Below are 17823 nucleotides of genomic sequence, written 5' to 3' on the forward strand. Positions count from 1 at the left end.
GCTTAGCACTGGAAGGTGATGGACTTGTGGCTGATGCTTTGTTGTTGCCCACTTGGATGAACAATTGTATTGTGGTACCTTGTGTGCCTGTTACAATCTGCCTTGCTGTTCCTTCACTCCCTGTACTGATGCTGACTTCTTACTGCTCTTTCCTGAGGTGCTAACACCTTTTCCCAGGTTCTTTTATGCTTTGGAGCCTGGTTTGAGGTTTGACCAGTCAGAGAAACAGTCACTGGATTTCAGTTGTTCCTCCAGTCGCTGCCTCTCTGCTTTTTTACTGCAACAGCAAGTAGAAGAGGTAGTGAAGATGTTCCGTTGTGGAGACACCTGGTTGCAGGCAAAAGCTCATTATCAATATTATTCTGTTGTCCTGCTGCTGCAGCTTCTGAGGTCAGCTCTGGACTATGCAGCTTCCACGTGTTCTTTCCACGTTTCTCAAACTTTTTGCTGTGTAGCTGCAGCTCCATGGCTCCTTGTTGCCTCTTGGGAAGCAGAGTGCAGCCTGTGAAGGGACCTGTTGCTGGGGGAGTAGTTTCCCTGCTGGGGGTTCAGACTCCTGCCTTTGGGGTTGTTCCAAGGCCTCGTTGCTCTCCCTGAGGCCTCTCCCCAGTCCCAGAGACCCCCTTGGCAGCGAGGGCAGATGTGCTGTGGGCTGTAGGGTAAAATATCTAGTTCAAAGCAGGCTGACTCTTTTTTCAGTTGATGTCTACTGTCTGCCAGGAAACTTCCCCTTTGCAGCGGATGGAGGAGGAGGACGAGGAGGAGGATGATGAACTGGACATCTTTGGGGGCTATGACAGCTTCCGGGCCTACAACAGCAGCGTGGGCAGCGACAGCAGCTCCTGCCTGGAGGAGTCGAGTGACGATGAGGCGGCAGACCGGGAGGCTGGGGAGCTCCCCTTGTCTCCTGTGGTCCAGATATCCACGAGCTGGCCCATAGAGGAGAGCGGCTGCGAGCCAGGTACTGCACTGCCTGCCTGTTCTGTGCCATCAGCACCTCCCCAGCACGTGCTGCTGGAGAGAAGGAGGGCTGGGGAAGCCAAAAAGTGTGTGGCTAGACCTTGAATGTGGGAGCAGCACTGGATTGAGGTTGTAGGACAGCTGCTGTGTGTGACAAGGGTTGTGGGGACTCAGCTCTGTCCTCGTCCTGCATCCACCCTGCCAACTGTGTACGTTTTTGTGCCTTCCTTCTCCCAGCTGTGTGTGAGATGTGTGGGATCGTGGGCACCAAGGAGGCTTTCTTCTCCAAGACCAAACGCTTCTGCAGCGTATCGTGCTCTAGAAGCTACTCCTCAAACTCCAAGAAGGCCAGCATCCTGGCCAGACTGCAGGTGGGTCAGAACCCCTCCTCCTTCCCAGGGCATGGAGCAGGGTGTGTCTGCGTGCAGGGGTGGGCACTCGCTCTCTGGGGAAACATCACACTGCCATTATCTGTGGTGGCTTCTTCCTGCCTGAAGCCCCCAGAGAACGTGTGCCAGCTGAAGGGTGGTACTCCCTAGAAGCTGAGGAAGGACACGTTGGTGTTTTACCTCCTGTTTCTTCTTGTTCATGAGAGCCTTAGTAAAAACTGCAGTAACCTGAGAATCACCCTGAGGAGAAGGTGCAGGCACTGCTTGCCAGCTGCAGGGACTGGCTTCCTCTGCTGTGCCACTGCTGTTCCTAATGGTCTTTCTTTTGTAGGGGAAGCCACCGACCAAAAAAGCCAAAGTCCTGCACAAGGCAGCCTGGTCAGCCAAGATTGGAGCCTTCCTCCATTCACAGGGCACGGGGTACCTGGCAGATGGGACGCTGATGGGTCAGGATGGTGAGTGCCAGAGGTGGGAGGGGGTGCAGCTGCTGAAGCCACAGACATGGGGACAGCTGGAGGGCTGTAAGCTCTAGAGTCTGCTCTTCCCTCTGTGTGTGGACCACTTCAACACAGGCTGGCCAGACACAGGGCACATCCCTCTCCCTGCTGGTGCTGACAGAGCTCTGGTGGGGTCCTGCCCATCTTCTACCTCAGCTTCACCTCACTCCTGGTGCAGCTTGGCCTGGAGCATAAGCTCTGTGGTCATGGTCCCACAGGGTGCTGATTTCTGCTGGCAGAGGTGACTTAAAGTGCCCTGCTGCTCACAGCCTTTGGCTGCCCAGCTGCCTGTGGAGTTACACATGAGCCACATCACCCCCTGATCCCCTGGGGAGCAGTTTCTGCAGCAGAAGGAGTGGCAAGCTGCTGTGTGCAGCAAAAGCTCATGCTGTGACTGTGGGACTAGCACCCCAGTGCTTCACTCTGAGTTCCCTGTCCCACTCTGGGGCAGTGGGTGCTGCTGACAGGACCCCACAGTGTTGCTGCTGAGAGCAGAGCTGCTGAGCAGCTTCACACTGACAGGACCTGGTCTCTGCTCTCCTCGTGGTGCTGGAGCCCTGGGCTGGATTTGACCCCTCTTTTTTGCCCCTCTGGGCCCTCCTTCCTCAAAAGCAAGTGACAGCAAGGGTTGGTTATTATGCACTGTGCCTCTTGTGGGGACTGGCCCCTGTGCACTCCCAGGATCTAGCTCCCCAGCAGGAAAGCTGCACTGGAAGGCAGAGTCCCTGCATGCTGGGACAGAGCCTCTGTCCCAGAGCAGGCTGCAAGCTGCAGTCCAGAGGTGACTGAGCACTCCTCTGCCTTTTCTGTAACATCACCTGATTTTTGTCTCACTTACAGCACTTGTCCTGGGCTTTGACTGGGCAAAGTACCTGCAGGAGCACGGCTTCAAGGCAGCTCCTGTCAGCTGCTTCAAACACGTGAGTTCTTCTTCTCTGTGCCTCACAGTGAGCCTGGGACGTGTCCTGTGCACAGGGCTGCCCTGTGCTGGTGTGACCAGTGGTGGGGAAGGGCCTGGGGAGCTGGTTATTAAGCCCCAGCTGATGGAAGGAAAGAAGTTGGGGCTTCTTGCAGCTAAGAATGGGAGTCCTTCAGACTCCTAGTGGCCATCTGGTTTGGCCTTTGCAGTTTTTGTGGGTGAGCACAGCCCAGGGTGGGGAGCAGGGAGGAGCTCTGGCTACGTAGGCCTGGCAGTAGCTGTCCCTCCAGCATGTCTGGTTCCCATCATACTCATCTGCAGTCCTCGTGGGCCAAGTAGCCGAGGTGGATGCCTGGAAAAGTGGCAGTTCTTGGGTATTCCAGCAGCCCTGGCCCCTCTGTGCATTACAGCTCCCTTGTTATGTTCCTTTTGAGTTGTGATCTGGGCCTGAAGCACATCTCAAGGCTGGAAGAAGGGCCTGGCCCTGCTCTACCTGTTCATTTCCCTCTCCTCACGTGGCTGCCTCAATCCCTCAGGTGCCCCTCTTCGACCAGTGGGACGATGTGGTGAAGGGCATGAAGGTGGAGGTGCTGAACAGCGACGCCGTGCTGCCCAGCCGCGTCTACTGGATCGCCTCCGTCATCCAGACTGTGGGTATGGCTCCCGGGGAGCCCCCCACGGGGGGGGGGGGCAGACTGTGGGTATGGCTCCAGGGCAGCCCCCCAGGGGAGGGGGGCTTCAGAGGACCCAGCCAAACAAAACATCAGCTCTTTGGAGCTCTGCAGCTGCTGAGAGGTTTTGTAGCAGGAAATGCCACAATATAGGGATGGGAGGAAATCAGCTTCTGGTTCCTCTTCTGGTGCCAGGCTCTTTGTGAGGGGAGTTCTGCCCCCAGGATGGCTGGAGAAGCTCAGATAACCTATGCAGAGCTCTGGAGGCCATGCTATAGGCACTAAACCTGTGGTGCCAAACAGGGAAAGGAGAAATTCTTTGCCTCTAATGACTTTCTCTTGTCTGCTCTGTCCTGGCAGGGTACAGGGCCCGTCTGCGATACGAGGGCTTTGAGAATGATGCTTCCCATGACTTCTGGTGCAATTTGGGCACAGTGGATATTCACCCCATTGGCTGGTGTGCCATCAACAGCAAAATCCTGGTACCACCACTAAGTGAGTGTGGGGTGAGAGGGGTCAACGTGTGCCTGGGTGTGGAGGAGCTTGTGTTTGTGGCTAGCACAGTGGGAAAGCTGCTCCCTGTGTACAGGGGACCACAGCTCCACTTGTGCTTTGAGTCATAAGGTGCAGTTAGTTCTCTGGGGAGCTGGATACTGCTTGGACTGTTCCTTCTGCATCTCCCTGGGAGTGCTGGATGCAGAGCTGGTCTCAGACCTATGGACAGAGGCTGATGAAGGTGGCTGCTCCTCCTTCTGACCTACATGGTAGCTAGGCTTAACCTCTGGGGGGACTTTTTGGTCCTACATGCTGGGTAGTGTCTCTGAGGAGTGCACTGGATCCAGTCCCTGCTTACCTAGCAGTTAGGAGAATGCCAGTTTAGCAGAATTGTGGCAAGCTGAGGTTTGCCTGACATGGCTCACGTGCTTTTGCTCTAATACCACTTCCACATTTAGGTCAGAGGAGCAGGCTGGCTGCTTGGCCCAGTCCATTCTGTGACAGTGACCCTTGCAGCCAGTTGTGAGGGTGGGCTTGCAGAACAGGCTCTGCCTGAGAGCAGGGGCAGGATCTGACTGAAGGTGGTGTTGGAATGCAGACAGACTCTCAGAGAGGAAGAAGGTGTGGTGTGGTGCTCCAGTGCCTTCAGCCACAAGGGTGTGCTCTTTCCCCTCTGCTCATGCAGCTGTTCATGCCAAGTACACTGACTGGAGAAGCTACCTCATGAAAAAACTGGTGGGAGCCAGGACCATCCCAGTGGATTTCCACATGAAGGTAAGTGTGGGAGGCTGTCCTGTTCCTCATGGAAATGGAGCCAAAGCCAAGAGCTGTGTGTGCAGTACATCTCTTCTGGTTCTGATCTGTGCAACTCCCGTGTGTCCACTTGAAATGTGGGCAGGACAGGGGCAGTGAGACACCTGTCATGGTGCTGTAGGTGATGGCACAGCCCCTATCCTCTGTCAGCACAACTCTTTCTCCTTTGGGTCATAGATGGGCTTTAAAAACTGTTGTCTTGTCAACCTCTGGAAAATCCTGAGGGTGAGTTTGTTTTTTTTGCTGAGGGGAGAGGCTGGTGTAGCTCCTGCCTGGCCTTTCCCTCCTCTGTTTCTGAGGTGGGGAATGGCTCTGAGAGTCAAAAACCTTTGCCCTCAGTGCTGGTCGCACAGCAGCCTGCAGGGAGGGAGAGGGGTGCAGGTTCCCCCCGAGGGGCTGTGGCAGCAGCTGTGCCGTGGCCTTGCCAGCTTTGTAGCTCCTGCAGTTCTTATGTGCAGCCTGCAGGGAGGTGAGGTCTCATTGGAGGGAAGAGATTTGTCACTGGCAGCTTTGTAAAGCACCAGTGAGGATAATGGTCCCAGAGACAGCAGGTGGGATGGCAGGTGATGGGTGTTCCTGTTTTCCTTCAGTTGGTGACACCGAGCTGAAGACTTTGTAGTTGGTGTTTCCCTTGTTGCTTCTCAGAAAGTAGAGAGGATGTTTGTAGCTGCTTGTGTCAGGGGCACAGCTCATAGCTGAGAGCTCACACCTTGGAGGGGAGGTGGTAGGGGGAGATGTTGTCAGTGTCTTTCCCTCCTCAGCATCCCCACTCCCATCTAATAAAGAGGAGGTGGGAGAGGGAACCCTCTCTTTAAAGTTCTGGAATTGGGTGTAGACTGGTTTGGATGTTTGAGTCTGCTGAGCTTAGCTGCTGCACAGCCTTCTGGGGTCTCCATGCCAGAACATCAGGTGTTCTTCAAACCCCTTGTTGTGTTGTGTAGGGCTAAGCTGTGTCAGTAGACTGAAGGTCTCAAAGGCAGCCAGGGACTTGGTGTGCCTGCACCTTTGGGTTAGCTGAGTGACTCTGGCACTGGAGGTGGAGCTGGCAGGTAGATCACCATGTTGCTCTACCTCTCATCAGAGTATAGAAGTGAAAAGGGGGGCCTGGCCTCTGTTTTTTGTCAAGTGAAACTCCTCTTGGCCTGTGGGCAGCTACACCTCTAACTACTTCCAGCCTCGAGACCCTTACCAGCTCCTGGCTGAAGGGGGCACGTGGCTCCTCGCTCGGCTCCTGCTGCACACGAGGGACATCACAAGTTCCTTGTGCTTGGAACATTCACACTGGTGCTGGCTGAGCAGAGCTGCTGGGCCAGGACGGGGGTGGCTGTTAGGAGGCCCCAGGACAGGGGGCACTTAGGGTGCTGTCCTGTGTGGGGCAGCTCCCCAACCCCTGGTGACCCCTCCCAGAGGTGCCTGGGTCAGCTCCGGGGCTTGGCCCAGGGTGTCTGCGGGAACAGCTCTTGCCTGAAGCAGGTGGAGAAGAACACCTGGGTGGTGCTGAGCTCCCCTCCTCTTGATTTTTGGCAGATGGCAGAGAGCATGAAGTACCTGTTCCGGCAGGGCATGCGGGTGGAGGTGGTGGACAAGGACCAGGTGTCCCGCACGCGCATGGCGGTGGTGGACACGGTCATTGGGGGCAGGCTCAGGCTGCTCTACGAGGACGGCGACAGCGACGACGACTTCTGGTGCCACATGTGGAGTCCCCTCATCCATCCCGTGGGCTGGTCACGGCGAGTGGGCCACAGCATGAAGAAGTCAGGTAGGGATCAGGCCGCCAGACCAAACGCTGTCAGGTTGTGTTTCTCAGGACCTGGAGACTTCTTGTGGTGTCTGATGCAGGGCTTGTATAGCAGCTGAGCTCTCAGCAGGGAGTTAATAACCAGTGTCTTTCCTTCCTGCAGTTGCTGCATGTTTCTCACCTCTCTGTTTCTCCCACCCCTGGCAGAGGAGAAGCGCAGTGACATGGCAAACCATCCCACCTTCCGGAAGATTTACTGTGATGCTGTCCCCTGTCTGTTCAAGAAGGTAGGACAAGCCTGCCCTTCTGTGCTGGCCACAGCAAAGGAAGCAATGACCACCACCTCCTGGGGTGTAGTGCTCCTCTGAGGGTGGCTGAGGATGGCTCCTTGGTCTCTTTTATGGCTACAGGGCAGGGGGGTGTTCGGGGTGTCGAGGCTGTGGCTGGGCAGGGGCAGGTCAAAATGGGAAACTGGAAGAACTAAAAGACAACAACATACTGAGGAAATCATGTGAAGGGGAAACAGTTGCTTGGAGATTTGAGTTGGAGAGGGAGGACAATTGCATGGGAGAGGCCAGTTCCAGCAAGGAGCTGGATGACTGGTGAGGACTGAGATGAGAATGAGGCTTGCTTTGCTGCTGGGCCTGCCTCTCTGACCTGAGCCTTGGCAGGAGGTTGCTGACACAAACACAGCACTGGTTTGGCTGCCTCTTTGTATCTCTTGTAACATTTCTTCCTTCTCCTTCCACCTTGGGTTGAGCCAAGTAAAGAAGCTCTAGTGCTGTTTGCACCTGGCACACATGGTGTCAGGGGGGACTCTTGGTGGGCTGGGACAGCAGATTCTATACCAGGGTCTCCCTCAGGTACGAGCTGTCTATCCTGAAGGTGGATGGTTTGAGGAAGGCATGAAACTGGAGGCCATCGACCCCCTGAATCTGGGCAACATTTGTGTGGCCACTGTTTGCAAGGTAAGTTCTGTGGGTGGAATGGGGTCTCCAGCTTCTCCTCGGGTCTTTGCAGATGAGTAAGACTGGGGTAGGTTTTTGCATTAGGGCTGTTGGGAGCAAGGCAGCTGCTCTGTGGAGGGTGCTGGGGTGTTGCTCAGAGGCCCAAGAAGCTGATGAAACCAGTTTTCCATGTATGCCTGAGTGGATAGTGTGAAGATGAGCAAGCTTGGTCTGCAAGCTGCCTGTCCAGTGTGTGTGACTGGCAGCCCCCTTGCCTTCACCTGTGGGCATGCAGTAGGGAAGACTTGTTCTCCAGTTTTTGGAGGGCATAAAGAAAGGCCTCGGTAGTGCTGCCTTGAGGAGAGAAAGGAAAGGGTGGGAGCTGTGGGGTGACCTCTGTGTGAGGATGAAGTGTCTATATGGGCAGCATTCACTGGTGTAGGAGGCTGGGGATGGATGTGTCTCCTGCAGCCTCTTGATGAGGTGGAGGTGAGCTCTACTCCTGGGCCAGTGCTGGGAAGTAAATTGCTTGGCCTGGTTTCCTCAGCAAGGTGCATTGTGTGTCCTAAGGTATATATATCATCAACTTGTGCTTTTCCCACTCCCTGAAGAAGCTGTTTGCCCTCGTGGAACATGAGAGTTTTGTCTCTTGGAGTTTGCAAGGGGATGCTGGGAAATCTCTGTGTCTGTAAAAGGTTCCCTTCAGCCATTGCTTGGACACGTGGAGAGATTGGGGCAGATGTGCCTACCACATTTGAGAAGTACCAGTGGCCAGTGACAGAACAGAATAAGTCTTGTTGCTGCAGAAGGGGCAGCTCTGAAGGTGGTGCCCTTCCCTTCTGCCCAGTAACAAGTTCATGACCTGAGTGGTGTAGAGGGTCTCTGGGCTGCCAATAAAGTTTGTTTCTGAGGGAGAACAGAGCTCCTGACTGTTTATGTCTGAGTCCTTTTCAGAAGGCTATTAGTGTTGGACCTAGTCCTGCAGAAATTGCTGCTGTGGGGATTAGCTTGTGTTGACTAACATGTCAGGAGAAGTTATGGCATGCCCTGGAGCATGTAATGTTGTATTTTACTACCTAGTGACAGTTGTGACCAGTCTGTGGGGACTCTTGGGGGGATCCTTTAGAGCAAGTAAAGCTCTACACTCCTGCCCTTCACCCTCAGATCCTCTTGGATGGGTATATCATGATCAGCATTGATGGAGCCAATTCTGATGACAGCTCAGACTGGTTCTGCTATCATGCCTCCTCACATGCCATCTTCCCCATCAACTTCTGCAAGAGGAACAACATCACTCTGACCACTCCAAAAGGTGAGATTTGGACCCTGCCCTGTGGTACCAGTCTGCACACAGAATCTGCTGGGCTTTGCTTTTTTGAGAGGTGTCAGGTTCAGGTGAATCAAACCCACAAGGTCCTAATCTGCCTGTTTTTTAGGGAGATAGGGCTGGTTCAGAGAGCTAGTCCTTTCAAGCTGTGCCCATGGACCAAGCCTTGGTCCTTTGTGGAAAGCAGTAACATCTCCAGTGGGCATTGACAGCATGGTGGTTAGCTCCAGGGAGGTGACTGACTGGATGTTGTAGCAGCTTGCACTTCCCTGGATTTGCCTGCTGGAGGGAGTGCTGGATTGCCATGGAATCTGCACTAGATCCAAGATCAAGCTGTATGTGCTGGTTCATGAAACTGCTTTGCAACCAGTTGCTGTGCCTCCTTCCTGCCTATTCTGCCTTTTCCCCAGCTGGTCTACCCACTGACTGCCTTTTTTCTTCTCACCATTTCTTCCTACTGCAGGGCAAGATGCAAAGACCTTCAGCTGGGAAAGTTATCTGGAAAAGACTAAATCAAGACCTGTTCCAGCACGGCTCTTCAACACAGTGAGTACTCCCAGAAGGAAGAGATGTGTAGGGATGCTTGCAGTTGGCAAGGAGGAGCTCAAGAGCTCTGTCTGCCACAGAATGGTTGAGGTGGAAGGGAGGTCATCTTGTCCAACACTCCTGCTTCAAGCAGAGTCACCTAGAGTAGATTGCCCAGGACCATGTCCCAGACAGCTTTTGAATGTCTCCATGGATGGAGGCTCTGGGACCTCTCTGGGCAACCTGGGCCAGTGCTCAGGTGCACTGAGAGTAAAAAAGTGTTTCCTCGTGTTCAGAGGGAGCTTCCTGTGCTTCAGTCTGTGCCCATTGCTTCTGGTCCTGCCACTGAGAAGAGTCTGGCTCCATCTTTGCACCATCCCTTCAGGCATTTATACACACTGATAAGGTCCCCTGAGCCTTCTCTAGGCTGAGCACTCCCAGCTCTCTCATATAAAAGATGCACCAGTCCCCTCATGGTCTTTGTGGCCCTTTGCTGGACTATCCAGTATGTCCCTGATTCCCCTGTACTGGGGAGCCCAGAAATGGACCCAGCACTGCAGGTGTGGCCTCCCCAGTGCTGAGTAGAGGGGAGGGATCACCTCCCTTGACCTGCTGGGAGCATTCCCCTCATGCAGCCCAGGTGACCATTGGCCTTCTTTGTCCCAGGGGCACACTGGTGGCTCTTGTTCAGCCTGGTATCCACCAGAATCCCTGGGCCCTTTTCTGCCAAGCTGCTTTCCAGCCACTTTGCCCCCAGCGTGTGCTGGTGCCTGGGGTTGTTCCTCCCCATGTGCAAGACTTGACATTTCCTTTTGCTGAACTGCAGGAGGTTCCTGTCAGACCATTCCTCCATCCTGTTGAGGTCCCTCTGGATGGCAGCACAACCCTCTAGTCTTTCAGTCTCCTCCCAGTTTTGTATCACCAGCAAACTTGCCAAGTTTGACATGACACTCCATAATGTCATCCAGATAATTAATGATGATGTTGAACTGGATTGGATCCAGTATTGACCCCTGGGGTGCACTACTAATTAATTACTGGTCTCCAGCTAGACTTCATGCCAATAATCACCATCCTCTGGGCCCAGCCACTCAGTCACTTTTCAATCCACCTCAGTGTCCTCATCCCACCTATACTTTTATCTGTGTCTCTGAGGATCTTATGGGACACAGTGTCAATAGCCCTCCTGAAATCAGGACAGACAGTATCCAGTGTCTCTGCTGGGTTGCTCTTTGCTGCCAGTCAGCACTTCTAAGGAGAGCCCAAGGCACAGGACTATGTGCTTTCTAAGTAAAGGCCTGTTTGGCACAAGCAATGTCCCTCTGAGTGTGACTTGCACTTCTCTAGGAAGCTCCAGGCTCCTATACCTGTGACTGTGGGTGGGGGGAGTCTGCTTTGTACCAGCAAAACTGCTGCAGCCCATCTTCCAGATTTCCCAGGGCTGCCTCGGGTTAGTGGCTGTGATCTGGTGTCCCCTGCCTGCTGCTCCCCCCTAGGTCAGGATCTTGTTTCTAAAGGCTGGGCTGAGATTTCCTCAGGACACAGCTGGCCTTGGACCTGTTTGTGTTGTGCCCCTTCTGGCTGGTTCTGCTGTGTGACTGTGGGCTGCTTCTCTGCTTGCTTTAAGCTGGAGGCAAGCCTGCTCTAGGGTGCTGGTGGCCAGCTCTGGCTTTGGACTGGGTGCGATGGCCTCGGGTTTGTTTTTTTTCATGTTTGTGTATTTTATCTGCCCTCAGGACTGCCCAAACCACGGCTTCAAGGCGGGCATGAAAGTGGAGGCAGTGGACCTGATGGAGCCCAGGCTGATCTGCGTGGCCACGGTGAACCGCGTCGTCCAGCGCCTCCTCAGCATCCACTTCGACGGCTGGGACAACGAGTACGACCAGTGGGTGGACTGTGAGTCCCCTGACATCTATCCCGTGGGGTGGTGTGAGCTCATAGGCTACCAGCTCCAGCCCCCTGTCGTCCAAGGTGAGTGAAGGTTTTCTGTGGTTTCCTACCTTAGAGACAAAGGTTTCCTTCCTCCTGCTCCGGGAGTGGCTCCTCTTTTTTTGGGGCCTTGTAGGGAGGAGAAAATCGCCTCCTTGATTTGTGCTGGCTGCCATAAATCTTCCTCTGCTGCTAGACGTTCTAGCAGCTGGCAGAGGGAGGGCTCTGGTGGGGAGAAGACAGCCTGAGATTTGAGGGTGGCTCCCTTTTCTCTCTGTTCCCCCACCTACACGCCAACAGAGAATGGCTCGTGATGAAGTCAGGTAGAGTTCCAGGTAGTCCTGTCCCTGCACAGCTCCCTTTTACTAAGCGTGCCTACAGCCTCAGCCAGGTAGCAGGGGGAGCTCGGCCCCTGCTCCCTTTTCTCATCCATTTCCTGGCTCTGTCTGTAAAAGGTAAGAGCATCCCCCTGAGGAGTTTCTTCCTTCCCTTGTCACAGGGAGGCCTCTGCCTCGCCTCTGCGGATGTTTGCCTTCTTGTCCCAAGCTGTGACTCTTTTTTTTCTTGACTGCCCCTGCCCAGTCTGCTGGGCCTCTCTCCCCTGTGCTGCCCCAGCCCCTGGCCTGGAAGCACAGAGCAGCTGCTCTAGAGCCTTGCTTTCCCCTCAGCTGGTTGTCTCGGGAAGAGGGCGTCGGCTCGGGGGGACGGGTGTATCTTGTTTCTCGCTTATGTCACTTCATCCCAGTTACCTACTGGTTATGGGACTTGGCTTTCGTTTCCCTCTCGTCTCCATGACAGAGCCCACAACTCCAGTGAAGGCCAAGGAGGTGCCCAAGAAGAAGAAGAAGAAACCCTATGGAAAGAAGAGTGAGTGATGTTTGATTAGTGCCCTCCCGCTCACTCGCAGGCTGAGCCCAGTTAGAGGAACCCTGTCCATGTCCCGTCAGAGCAGGAGAGAGAGGCCTTGTCTTGCCGTGGATGCCCTCGGGTCAGCTGTGGGTTTGACAACAGGGCTTCATCCTTCTTAACTGCCTCAAAGAGCAGAGCTGCGTGCGTGGGAAGGGTCTGTTTGGCAGTCTGTGTTCTGCTGGCTGAGGCAGAGGTGACGCTGGCTTCCAGGCATGAGGTGGTGCTGCTTTCCCCATGTCCATGCTTGGAGGGACATTGTTTGCTGCAGAGCAGCCCTGCCTGCTTTGTGCTGAGGGAAACAAAGCCTTAAGGTGGCTGAAGTGGTCAGTGGTGGGGCCAGACCATGTTATCGTGTCATCTTGTTGTTGCTGTCGTCTTTGTTGCAGTAGCTGTGGCAGATCATGTGTAGACAGGCAAGAAACTCCTTCCTGGGAGGGTGGAGATGAAATCTAAAGGCTATAAAGACGTTCAGTCTAAATGAAAACATCAGCTGAAGCTGAAAACATTAGTGCCACAGTGTCTGTGCCTTGCAGGAACATGCCCATTACCTAGGACTAGACCCATCCAGGTAAGCAAAGCTGACTGCAGACTGATCCCACAGGACCTGCTCCGTGGCAGTTAAGCAGGTGCTGAAGTGCCTTGCCTTTAAGGAAGGAGAACACAGAGGAGCATATTTTGGGATGATGACCATAGGATTTTTCTCCGTTTTTGTCCAGTAACCCATTGACAGCTAATGACCATGTAGCTGGCTGGTCGGTGGTGCTGGTCCCTGTCCTGTGGTTTCTCAGTGGAGCAGGGTTGCTTATTTTTTCAGAGGAGAAGGAACACTTTTCCACATGCTCTCTTCTCTCTTCCATTAAGGAAAAAAGTTACCTCCCAAAACCCGCAACATGAAGCAGACTGTGAAGAAGGCTTCCACCCCAAAGGGGAATCAAGAAGCAAAAGCTGCCAGCAAGCCTCTGCCAGAGCCACCACCTGATGAGAGTAAGGACTGAGTTGCTCTGCCCAGAAGCCACATACAGCTCTCTCATGTGTACCCTGCGTGCCACCAGCCCTTCTCGGGCATGTGCTGCCTCTTGGCTTGCAGCTGTGGGTGTGCCCAGGCAGGGTGGGGCAGTACCGTGCCAAATGTCCCTCCCCACTCCTCCAGAGACAGAATTGAAGAAAACCTGTGTCTGATTTCCCTGAGGAGGTTTGGTGGCACCAGGACAGCAATGGTACCTTGATCCTGCTAAGGGCCTGGCTGCCCTGCTGAGCAGTCGGGTTGTGTGGGGTCAGTCAGGGAGGAGAGACAAGGTGGCTGTGTCGGGGGTGTGCTGTCACACCCCAGTCCCCAAAGGGCTGCTGCAGCTTGGGAACAGCCCACCAGGCTGAGCAGCAAGAGCTGTGGTGACCAGAAGAGCATCTGGGTCACCTGCCAACCCCTGTGGGTGTTGGGGAAGAGGGTGGGTGAGGTGCTTTGAGCACAGAGGGATGGAGCCTGATGAAAGCCCCTGTTGCTCACAGGTTTAATTTCTCCTGTGTGGACCCAGGCAGGTAGAGAATGGACCACACTGGCTCTTCCTCCCTCAGCCTTAGAAGCTGTTGCAGGGAGCAGGCAGCTGAGTGCTGCCAGGGTTTGGTCCTGTCCTGCTCACTGCTATGACCACGGGTAGGTTTGTGCAAGCAAGACAGGCCTGCCTGTGGTGAGGGACCCCCAAGAGGTGGGCTGGAAACTTGGGATGTTTTGAGTATGTGCATGAACTGAACTGGCTCTGGGGCAAGGCAGCAGGATTTTGATTTTGTTATTTTTTCTTTCTCTCTGTCTGTCACTGGTTAGTCATTGCTGTGCAGGTGAAAGAAGAAAGCATTGACCCCTCAGAAGCAGAGTTTGGAGCCACAGAGCTTCCCATTCCTGTCAGCAGCATAAAGGAGGAGGACATGGACTGATCCTAGAGTGTCCCTCAGCAGCCCACAGGAGCCTGTGCTTCACCTTGCTTTTTGGGGAAGGCCTCAGCAAAGGAAACCAGGACACTAAAAGGGCCTTCCCTTTTTGAGGCAGACTGCTCTGCAACATCTCAACTCTGTTCTTCTGGCATGCAAGAAAATTTCCCCCAGGCTTGTAACTTGAAGCTCTGGGAAACAGACTCCAGAAAGGCCACAGGTGGGCTGAGGAGTGTGGCCAGGGTGGCTGCAGGTGTTGAGGGCACCTTTCTGAGCAGGAGTTCCTGATGGGGAAGGGGTCTGCCAGAGCACAAAGGGTTTTGGGGTTTTGGCTGTAGCTGCAGGTGGTGGGCTGACGTGTGCAGGTCACACGTGTCAGGAAACAGGCTGCCCTGGTAGGATGTTGGTGCTGTGCTCCCTGGTCTGGGCCCTGCAACACCTAAACCCCTGAGAAAGTCAGGACAGAAGGAGCAGGAAGAGGTGAGAGAACAAGGGGTGATGCCTCTAGAAGGAGCAAGAGACCTCTCTGAGTGTCACCATTTCTTGCCTTTGAACCCAGAACTGCAGAGGACATGGTGCACAGGATTTTGATTTTTTTAGTGGTCCTACCATAAATTTGATCTGTGATCTTGCCCTAAAAGCCCTGTGAATTAAACTTGAGGAAGAGGCCAAAGGCTTGTGTATCTGCTTTCTGGATCCCCAGAATACTGGGGTTAGCCAAGATGGGGAGGAGCAGAGGGCTCTGAGCACATTGCTGTAAGTAAACAGCATTCTGGGTGGGTTTTTTTGAGGCATGCAACAGGTTTTTTCTTTTCAGGACAGAAATCAGGAAGGTCGGTGTGGCAACAGTGCTGAGAAATGGTTTTAATTCTCCTGGGGAAGGTTCCTGTGAACTTTGTTGCAGGTGGGGAGTGTCCTGCCTGCCAGTGCCACTGCAGGGCCCAGCTGGGGACAGGGTGGCTGCCCAGGACACTGCCTTGGCCACGAAATGGTGGCCTTGGCCATGAAATGGCTGCCAGACAATACCTTCTGATGATAAACTACTTCCCGTGTTCATGCCAAAAATAATGCACCAAGAGACTAATGACTAATATTGCCAAGCTGTCTGGAAGACATGGGGCAGAGACTGAGAATAATTAGCATGGGCTCCCTCTTTTCCTTTCTGAAGATTTGAGTGGAGCCTTTAACTGGAGAGGGAGGAAAGTGCCTTGGGGGAGCAGTGGAACAAGTAGAAATGAAAGGTTGGGGTGAGGTGGGAGTTGGTCTCTTCTGCCAAGTGACCAGCACCAGGATGAGGTCCCAGACGGGCTGCCCTGGGGAATGGGGTTGGGCACTTTGCTTATGATGGGATCACATGGGATCAGTGATCCCCTTCCACCAACTGAACCACTGACAAAAATTCTGCAGGCAAGAGAAAGGTTTTGATCTGCTTACGTTTAATTCTGAGTTGCTGCTGGGAATTGGGGCTGGCAATTCAGACACTGTTTTCACTGATGATAATTTTTACATTTTCTGCTCTAAGATTTGAGCCAGGGCAGGGTCTTGTGTTGCTGTTTGCAGTCCCCCTCGTGGCTCCTCAGCCCTTCCTGAAGCTGTGAAAGCACCATGCTCTTAAAAATAAAACCAAACTTGTGGATTCCAGCTTTCCCACATGGCCAGAGAGAGAACCTGGGGAAGAAAAATCAAGGATTTGGCTTGGTGCTTAACAGTCCACCAAGCATGCTGCAAAGGCTACTGGAGGTTTCTGCACAAGTTCTTTCCAGGGTAACGTGGCTCTGTGTCCTGCAAAACCAAGCCATGCATCTTTGGCACGTTGGCATCTCTTTGGTGGCACCAGGCTCTCTCTGCAGCTCCTGCAGCGGCCATATGGCTGTGGTGGAGAACTAGGAGTCTGGAAGAACTGCTCTCACCACAGTGTGGGTACAGCCCTGTCGTGTCCTGCACGCGTTCCCTACGCCCTGTTCTTCTTGAATCCTCTGGCTGGTGATTTTCCTGATCTCTTTTTCTTGCTGGGCTTGCTTGCAGCCTCGGTCTTGTCAGGACCGGCTCCCCCACTTGCACCTCGGCGCCCACCGGGGCAGGTTTGGAAGGCAGTGGAGAGTTTCACCTTCAGCCCCTGGGCTTCTGCAGGGGACCCACAGGTGGCCCCTACGCGGAGGTTGAGTTTGTTGATCCACCTGGAAACGTGGCAGGAGATCAGGGAAAGGAATGGGGACAGGGCAAAGGGGGAGATGAAACTCTGTGACCGTGAGTGGGTCCTTCAGAGCCGGGCTGGGTTGCCAAGGGCCTCGCTTGGGCAACCTTTGAATATCTGAGTATCTGCCGACCCCAGCTGGCAGCTGCTTTCCCTAAACCAGGAACTTCCTACACCAGGCTGCTTCCATCCTTGCGTGTAGGTGTGTTCCACCTCCCCACCATGGGAGAAGACAAGAAAAGGGCCCGTGTGTCACAGGAGAAGACCCGAAAGGGCCAGTGTGCCATGGGCTTGTGTCCCTGTGTAGTAGGGTCGGGTGGTCCTACAGGTCTGCTCCCACCCCTCGTGACACTCACCTGTGCAGAGGCAGGAGCTGGCAGTCACAGTGGAAAGGCACGTCCCTCAAGTTGAGGATCTCCAGCCCGGTGAAGTTGCTCATGAGGGGGATGTTGCTCATTTTGTTGTTCTCCAGGTAGAGGCTTCTGATCTTGGGACCAAGGCCAGCAAAAGCACGGGGGGAAATCTGCAGGGAAGGGACTGTGAGTCAGGGTGGTCCTGATGAGGACCCTGTGCTGCTGATCAGCCTTGGGGGGCTGAGACAGCCTGTCCTGAGCCTGGTGGCCCCCTGAGAGAGCTGTTGTAAGTAGCAGCACGAGTGCTCAGGGACCGCTCAGCTCGGCTGCTTCCAGGCACATTTGGGGACTCACCAGATCCTGCTCAGTCTGCCTGGAAAGGTGACACAGGAGGTTTTGGGGCAATCCCTGAGTGCTGTTAAAGATGGATGGTCCTTAGGAGAGGTGTGCTAACACTGCTTTTCTCTTTTTTAGAGGATGGAGGAATTCAGGGCAATAGTGGAGAAAAGGCTGCCAGGACACTTGTAGTAAGAGGTAGAGCTGGGGGAAGGTGGTGGTTTCGGGAATGGTCTGGACCTCACTGAAATTGTGTGTCCTTAAGACCCAGAGGGAGCGGGACTGTTCCAGGGGACTGTGGGGCAGGTTGGAGCTGTGCCCAGACTGAGCCCCAGGGAGGTTCTCTTCCCAGCCAGACTGTAGAACACCTCCTAAGGCCTTTGGGAGTCCAGGCCATACATCAGGATGGTCCTATCTGGGTGACCAGCCCTGGGCACGGGAGCGAGATGGGCCCTATGGCTGTTCCATCAGGGGCTCCCCAGCCACACACCCACCTGCTCCAGGCCCATGTTGTCCAGGTAGAGGTGCTGAAGGCTGGAGGCCACGGGCAGGAAAGCGCCATCCTCCACACACTTGATGGGGTTTCGGGACAGCTTCAGCTTGCTGAGGGCAGGCAGGCCCCGCAGGGCCGCCGTGGGCACCTCCACCAGCCCGTTTCCCTCCAGGTGCAGCTTCTCCAGCATCTTGGCAGGAGCCAGGGCGGCGGGGGCGATGTGCCTGAGGCCGTTCTCGGCGAGGTAGAGCCAGCGCAGGGCCCCGGCCCCTGCCAGGGTGCCCTCCGCCAGCTCCTGCAGGGCGTTGTGCTGCAGGTGCAGGGAGATGAGGGCGGGCAGGAGCCGGAAGGTGCCTGCGGGCAGGTGGGCGAGGGCGTTGCGGTCCAGGTGGAGGTAGGCCAGGC

General features: G+C 54.7%; 2 protein-coding genes across 2 annotated transcripts; one reads left to right on the forward strand and one right to left on the reverse strand.

Annotated features, from left to right (window-relative positions):
- The first annotated feature begins 702 nt into the window (after window positions 1-702).
- On the forward strand, window positions 703-14048 carry L3MBTL2 (l(3)mbt-like 2 (Drosophila)). The gene is made up of 16 exons (XM_008940164.1): window positions 703-961; window positions 1198-1331; window positions 1681-1804; window positions 2687-2766; window positions 3302-3419; window positions 3797-3931; window positions 4617-4705; window positions 6272-6503; window positions 6690-6769; window positions 7346-7450; window positions 8594-8741; window positions 9220-9302; window positions 11018-11252; window positions 12009-12077; window positions 12981-13103; window positions 13939-14048. The coding sequence occupies exons 1-16, from the start codon at window positions 703-705 to the stop codon at window positions 14046-14048; spliced, it is 2124 nt and encodes a 707-aa protein (XP_008938412.1).
- A 1945-nt stretch (window positions 14049-15993) lies between these two features.
- CHADL (chondroadherin-like) lies at window positions 15994-17818 on the reverse strand (the record flags this gene model as incomplete). The annotated part of the gene is made up of 3 exons (XM_008940165.1): window positions 15994-16219; window positions 16593-16759; window positions 17420-17818. Coding segments are annotated over 3 exons (792 nt in total), but the record flags the coding sequence as incomplete, so codon positions are not given.
- Between the last annotated feature and the right edge of the window lie 5 nt (window positions 17819-17823).

The sequence above is a fragment of the Merops nubicus genome, unplaced genomic scaffold (assembly GCF_000691845.1).
Source record: "Merops nubicus isolate BGI_N331 unplaced genomic scaffold, ASM69184v1 scaffold29455, whole genome shotgun sequence".
NCBI classification, from domain to species: domain Eukaryota; kingdom Metazoa; phylum Chordata; class Aves; order Coraciiformes; family Meropidae; genus Merops; species Merops nubicus.